General features: G+C 42.2%; 1 protein-coding gene across 1 annotated transcript; it reads right to left on the bottom strand.

Annotated features, from left to right (window-relative positions):
* Nucleotides 1-506: 506 nt before the first annotated feature.
* LOC125920216 (olfactory receptor 8S1) lies at nt 507-1,505 on the bottom strand. Its single transcript, XM_049627277.1, has one exon. It carries the CDS (start codon nt 1,422-1,424, stop codon nt 597-599), a length of 828 nt encoding a protein of 275 aa, XP_049483234.1. The 5' UTR covers nt 1,425-1,505; the 3' UTR covers nt 507-596.
* Nucleotides 1,506-7,166: the final 5,661 nt, after the last annotated feature.

Below are 7,166 nucleotides of genomic sequence, written 5' to 3'. Positions count from 1 at the left end.
TCCTAGTAGGTGAGGACTTGTCAGCTAGAGCTGTTTATGTTTGAGAGAAGCATGGTAGGAAAGAGCATGAGGTTTGAAATCAGTGGGACTTGGTTTATATTATGGTTCCATTACTAACTTGTTCTGGAACATTTGAGAAGTCACCTGGTTACTCTTGAAACTCAGGTTCCTTACCTGAAAGTGAGGTTAATAATATTTCTTTTCTCTACATACTAAAATTGAGCTTGAGCCATGTAAAAGCAGCTCAGAGACATCATCTTCCAGTAGGAAAGAAAGATGTCATCTGTTTCAAGAATTGTATGTTTTATTTATTTATTTATTTTTGCCTAGCGCTGAATAATAATCTACCAAGGGCTGTCTGATTTCCTTTTGAGAACTATTAATCATAGGTTAGTGAAAGTAGGAAAGTCTCTAGTCCTTGTATAAGCTCATCTTTCAGACTTAGACAATTGAGACCTGAGAAAGAAAATGGATTTTTTTATAATTCACACAGCTAGTCCACAGCAGAACCAGAACTAGAACCTAGGCCTTCTGAATTCCAGTATAGTAATTTTCCTGCTCCTTTGCAATGCCAAGTTCTACAGACCAAAGCCACTTTAGGGCAAGGGATACCCTACATTTACATTTAGGAGATATAGTATGACATACCTGAAAACTCCTGAACCATAAAAGATGGTGACCACAAGAAAATGAGAAAAGCAGGTGGAAAAGATCTTCCTCCGACCCGTGACAGAGTTGATCCCCAGGGCTGTCATGATGATACAGGTGTAGGAGCCCAGAAATAGGACAAGGGTGCCAAGGCCCAGGACCACCATGGTGGTCAGGATGGAGGCAATGCTAATGTAAGGGTCAGAACAGGCCAACAGGAGGACTGGGGGAAGCTCGCAGGCAAAACTATGGACAAGATTGGGGCCACAGAAATGCTGCTGATCCAGAAGGATGCTGTTAACCAGGCCTGTCCCCACTCCTATGGCCCAGGATGCTCCCACCAGGCCAGTACATACCTTCCTGTTCATGGCCACCACATACAACAGTGGGTGGCATACAGCCTGGAACCAGTCATAGGCCATGACTGAAAGGAGGCAAGCTTCAGTGGCCCCAGAAAATATGACCAAGGAGATCTGAGTAAAACACTCAAGGGGGGATATAGTCTTCCATTTGGAAAGAAGGTTCTCTAAAAGTTTAGGTACAATGATTGAGGAATAGAAAGTATCCAGAAAGGAGAGGTGACTCAGGAAGAAGTACATGGACGTGTGGAGGTGGGAATCAGCCCTGATCACCAGTAGCATCGTCAGGTTTCCCATCAGGGTCAGAAGGTAAATCCCCAGGAAGAGCACAAAGAGCAGGGCCTGGATCTGAGGGTTGTTGGACAGTCCTAAGAGAACAGATGTAGTGACTGTGGTTATGTTGTTACCAACTTCCATGGAGCATTTAAGTTCCCCTTCAGAGGGGCAAGAATGGAGAAGAATGATCAAATGAGTTATCAGTCTTAGAGCATGCCTGGGGATGAGGCATTGGGAGTAAAGGTTCACGGCTCATCAGCCCTTCCTGGCTCAGGGTAGGAAGCTATTGGCCAAGGTGGAGAAGGTAGAAAAGAAGAGCATAGACAATCAGACCTAGAAAGGAAAGAGAAGAGAACAGAGATCATCCAGACTGGAGAAAGAAAAGAAGGCAGTTGGGAACGGACTCCAGAGCATTGAGAAGTACTATTCTCCAGTTCCAGAAGGAAATGAACTCAATCCACAGGAAGGCTCTGATCATCACAGTGAATAAGTGATGAACATTTGGACTGACTATGTGGCTGAAAGATCATGATGAATGAGTGATTGATAGGGATATTGTGATACCTGATGATGGTGCAAGACCTTTCTCTGCCCCAGTAAGTTCATGAGTAAGTCACTTGAGTTTCTTATTAAAAAAAAAATCTGGGCGGGGGGTACCTGGTTGGCTTAGTTGGCTAAATGTCTGACTCTTGATTTTGGCTCAGGTCATGATCTCATGGTTCATGAGTTTGAGCCCCATACTCTGTCCTGACAGTGTGGACCCTGCTTGAGATTCTGTCTCTCTTTCTCTCTCTGCCCCTCCCCTGCTCTCTCTCTCTCTTAAAAATAAATAAACATTTAAAAAATCTTGGAAAACTAGATGGTTTCTAATGTCCATTCCCGCTTAGAAATTCTAAAGATTTCGGGGCACCTGGGTGCTTCGGTTGGTTGAGCGTCCGACTTCGGCTTGGGTCATGATCTCGCGGTTCGTGAGTTTGAGCCCCGTATCAGGCTCTGTTCCGACAGCTCAGAGCCTGGAGCCTGCTTCAGATTCTGTGTCCTCCTCTCTCTCTGCCCCACTCCTGCTTGTGCTCTGTCTCTGTCTTTCAAAAATGAATAAACATAAAAACAATTTTTTTTAAAAAATAAAGAAATTCTAAAGATTAAAAAAAAAACAATTCTAGGGGTGCCTGGGTGGCTCAGTTGGTTAAGTGCCCAACTGGCTCAGGTCATGATCTTGCAGTTTGTGAGTTTGAGCCCCATGTTGGGCTCTGTGCTGACAGCTCAGAGCCTGGAGCCTGCTTTTGATTCTGTGTCTCCCTCTCTTCCTGCCCCTCACCCACTCATGCTCTCTCTCTCTCTCTCTCTCTCTCAGAAATAAATAAAAAAAAGTTTTTAAAAAAGCAATTCTAAAGATTAAAGGACAACTTCCTTGGGTATTACTGGTACTAAATAAAAATCCTTTCTTCCCTTCTGTGTCAACCCAAGCAGAAGTGGCACACAAATGTGCTGATTTTATGGAAGCCAGGCAGGAGGAAGCCCTCAATATGGAGGTGAGGGTTGTGCACATCAGCTACTCCAAGGTCTTCCCATTCCAGGGTTTCTGTGAATCTATATTGTCTACTGTTTGTTCTGTAATCTCAGTACTTAGCATGTAAGTCCATGAAGACTGTGCTACTCTCTGAGTTGGTACCAGGAGATTTGGATAAAGCCAAGTCAATCTTGGACTATCTTCTGTGCATCACAGGGATGGTAAATGCCAATGAGAGTGAGTGAGAGAGAGAGAGAGAGAGAGAATGCAAGAACACTGAGAACAAGAACACCTGGTAAAATGTACAGTGATAGGGTTTGGTCTAGACCAGAACACGGTATACTTGTCACCTTCACCTTTCTCTTTGATGGATAACTCAGGAAGGTGATAAGTGAGGATCTGATCTCTCTGTTCATGGTTTGACACTCACAGGTTCCCAGAGTGGGTAGTTTTAGGAGAAGATGTATATGAATGAGAAGGAGATTTGTCTTTACCTGGGCACCCTAGGCCAACAAGTGATGCTCTCAATGGGTGATACTGAATGGCATCCTTCCAACACTAGAGCAAAAGCCCCAGATATGGCTAGGGCTTCTGTGGACTTCCCTCAACTTTAGAAGATTCAGGAGTGGAACTCCTAGCAAGGAAACATTCCTATAGTCTTCTGTCTAAGGGGAAGCCTTCTTAACTCTGCTTCCCATATAACAATGGCCAGAGGGACTTGATCTTGACTCTAGACTTTGGAGAGTGACAGAGCTCCCTGGAGAGGCCCTTAAGTAGGAGGCCTGCTCTGAATGTGAATGAGTTCTCCTGGGCCAACTATTCCTCCTCTGAATTACTCTTGTTTCAGTGGGTTGCATCATAAACGATGGGACCTAGGGTGGCCAATAATGTCTACAGATAAAAATAAGGAATTCTAAGGATTCCTAGTGCAAAAACTTGGAATTTCATGTCTCCCTCCCTTTGTCTTTCCTTCCTTCTCATTTCATTATGTTTTAAATCATATTTATGATTATACAAATAAGATTATGATAAAAGATAGAAAATGAAAAAGATACTGAAGATATATTGAAAATGAAAGATATTAAAGATATTTTAATGATAAAAGAAGAAAATAAGGATTCATCATGTCATCCAAAATTATTTTATTTACTGTAATTCAAATAAAATCCAAATAGATTAAAAACTTTAAGACAAATTTTAATTGTGGCAAAACCTTTTTATTGTAAACAAGTTTAAACATATAGAGAAGTAGAAAGAACAGTTTATTGACCTTTCTGTATCCATCATCCAGTTTCAATAATTATCAGCTCCTTGACTGCTCTCCAGCTTTGATCACATTGAGCTGGAAAATGTGGTCTCTGCATTATATGAACAGTCATGTGTCTAAAACATGGGAAAGTTCTATTACTGAAAGGTAGAAGAAAAGGGCAGTACTGAGGACGGATGGTCAGTCTTTGCCATGGATGAGGATTGAATGGTGATTGACCAAGTTCCCAGGAAATAACAAAGCAACAACATATAAGGAACTGGTGCCTTTCATTTGGGACCACCCATACGTCTCTGGACTTAAGAGAAAAATAATCTTTTATTTTGTCTGAGGCACTGCATTTGAAGATCTCTTCTATAACAGCTTAGCCTTTATCTTCCTAAAATAGATTTCATAACTAACCCAAATTGTCTCCAATGTCCCACCACCAGCACATACATTTCAAGGAAACAGAGAAAGAACTTACAATTGTCTCCAATGTCCCACTATCAAAAATAAAGCTGCAATAACCCCCTTTTCTTTTTTTGCCTTCAGGAGCATATTTATTGTGTTTGAGATAATACATCAAGTTGCTCTCTGAGCTGCATAGGGTAAAAGGAAGTTTTCTCATTATAAACTGACAAAGGTAGGAGGTAAAACATTTTTCACAACAGCATGAGCCACATACTCAGAAAAAGATCTCTGTTAATACAAATAACAGAATATCTAGTCATCTAAGGCTACTTTTATAACTTAATACAGATAGGGGAGCCTGGGTGGCGCAGTCAGTTGGGCGTCCAACTTTGGTTCAGGTCATGATCTCGCGGCTTGTGGGTTCGGGTCCTGCATCAGGCTCTGTGCTGACAGAGCCTGGAGTCTGCTTTGGATTCTGCGTCCCTCTCTTGCTCTGCCCCTCCCCTGCTTGTGCTCTCTCTCTCTCTCTCTCTCTCAAGAATAGATAAACATTAAAAAAAATACAGATAATAAATTAGGCTAAAATGCACCTTAATATTTGGTAGACATCAGGAACTTTAGTACATCACAAAATATATTTTGATACACCAAAGAAGCAAGACTTGCAAGCAGGTGTCTTAGACATAACTAACCTACAGCTATAAAGTTCTATTCTTGATAGCATTTACTTCTTTGGGGAGTCTACCAGTCTCTAAAGGGTAAACTCAGGGAGTAGGGTCAGTGTTGCATGCACACAGAACTCTGTACTGTGTATAGAGATGTGTGGTCCAGTGAGAAGATGCCCTCTATTCCTTTATACCACATACACATTGTGTGAATTATGTCACATTGCACTTGGCCCATCATCTGAGTATCCTGTAGTGTTCTGTCTGCCCTGTTGTTCAAGTACTGAATGAACCTGCAGGGTTTTAGTCTGAGGAAAAAGAACAAATTGACAGCAAAACTTTCAACACAGAAAAGCAGTATTCCAGTTGTCTTTAATTAGATGGCTCCCTGACTGTTGATGTCACAGAGATAGATTCTGGTTGGAAGTTAACCTTTGAAGCCTTAAATAGATAATCAGATGAAAATGTGATATCCAGAAAGAATAGACCACCATCATATACAGAACCTGGTGGACCATTCATAAATGTCTCCTTTGGGCCCAGCACTGCAGTTAGGAGGCAGATGAAGGGTTGCCTATTACTATGTCAGCAATAGTCAAGCAAACACAACTCATTACATACATAGTCACATGATAAACAATAACTAGTCCTTAAGTAAGAGAACTTCACAGCACCATTTGTCACACATGTGCTCATTCTAGACTTACTTGGTAGTTGAGGTGGCTGTGTGGGTTTGCTAATGGGCTTTATCCAAAGGAAAACAAACTTCTCACACCATTATGACATGAGGTGGTTTTGCAACTTGGAGTGAGGACCCTCTGAGGTTAGGCTCCTACCATTCCCCAGAAAGCAGGAGACAGGGGAACTGTCTTCTCTTGTAATTACATTTTGAAGAGTTGGTTTTTAGGTTCTTGAGAAAGACATTACCAGGCAGTAAAGCCAGCAAGGGGCTTTTTAACGTTCAAGAAGATTTACATACATTTCCAGGAGACAGAGGAAGAACTTACAAGTTTTTTTTAAAGTAAATGCTCTAAGAAAAGCGATGAGGGAGAGAAGTTACTTCCTTTCTTCTCGACAGGAGAATTAGCCTTTTATTTTTAATTTGCAATTGCCCTTCTGTCATCCAATTGCTCTGCCACCTCTTGTTGAAAAGACCATTGTTTCTCTACCGAGTTTCCTTTCCACCTTTCAAAAATCAGTTCATTATATTTGCATGGATTTATTTGGGTTCATTGATCAACATGTCTATTCCTTTGCTATCCTTTTGCAGATACAGCACTGTGTTGAATACTGTAACTTTATAATAAGTCCTGAAATCAGATAATGTAAGTCGTCCAGCTCTGTTCTTTCTCAGAATTGTTTTGGCTATTTTTGTACCTTTGCCTTTCCATTTTCACGAGTTTCTGCAGGCTAAGGTATTGAATCCCTTCCCTGGCTGCAAGGGGACCACAACAGCACCCGGTGGGCTTTGATGCATTTCCTGCTTCAGCCTGAGCCTTTTGTTCCACAAGAGAGATAGGTAGGGGAGCTGGGCCTGGAAGATTTGATTGTGGCTGCTGTTCCCCGACCCCAGCCAGCCCACGGGGAGAGCTTCCTTTGGCGTGCCCCCACATCCTCCCCGTGAGAGCCAGGTGGGGTTCCTGGAGGAGCAAACTGCAAGAAGGTGGGAGCTTCCCTATGACTGCAACCCTTGGGGAGCCTCACACTGGCACACTGTCAGCCTCCAGTAATCCATCAACATTTCTAGTTTAATTTTCCTCCTAGTTTATATGGCACCAGCAGCTTCTGTCCTGAGTAAGCAAATGCTCAGGTCTTGTGTCTCCCTACAGGTACCTGCTCCTTTCCAGATTTCCATAGGGCATCTGCCCAAGACAGTTCTCTGATGGTTAAGATAAGTTGTTGATTTTTAAATTTCCCTAGCTTTTTTCTTTTTCTTTTATTAAATGTTTATTTATTTATTTTTGAGAGAGAGAGAGAGAGAGAGAGAGAGAGCAAGTGGGGGAGGGGCAGAGAGAGAGGGAGACAGAATCTGAAGCAGTCTCCAGGTT

The sequence above is a fragment of the Panthera uncia genome, chromosome B4 (genome assembly GCF_023721935.1).
Source record: "Panthera uncia isolate 11264 chromosome B4, Puncia_PCG_1.0, whole genome shotgun sequence".
In the NCBI taxonomy this organism is placed as follows: domain Eukaryota; kingdom Metazoa; phylum Chordata; class Mammalia; order Carnivora; family Felidae; genus Panthera; species Panthera uncia.
Note: the sequence above shows the minus strand (reverse complement) of the source record. Positions and strands in the feature narration are given on the sequence as shown.

Excerpts from the sequence above, each read along its gene's own strand:
- LOC125920216 (XM_049627277.1), bottom strand. The coding sequence starts at position 1,424 with ATGGAAGTTGGTAACAACATAACCACAGTCACTACATCTGTTCTCTTA.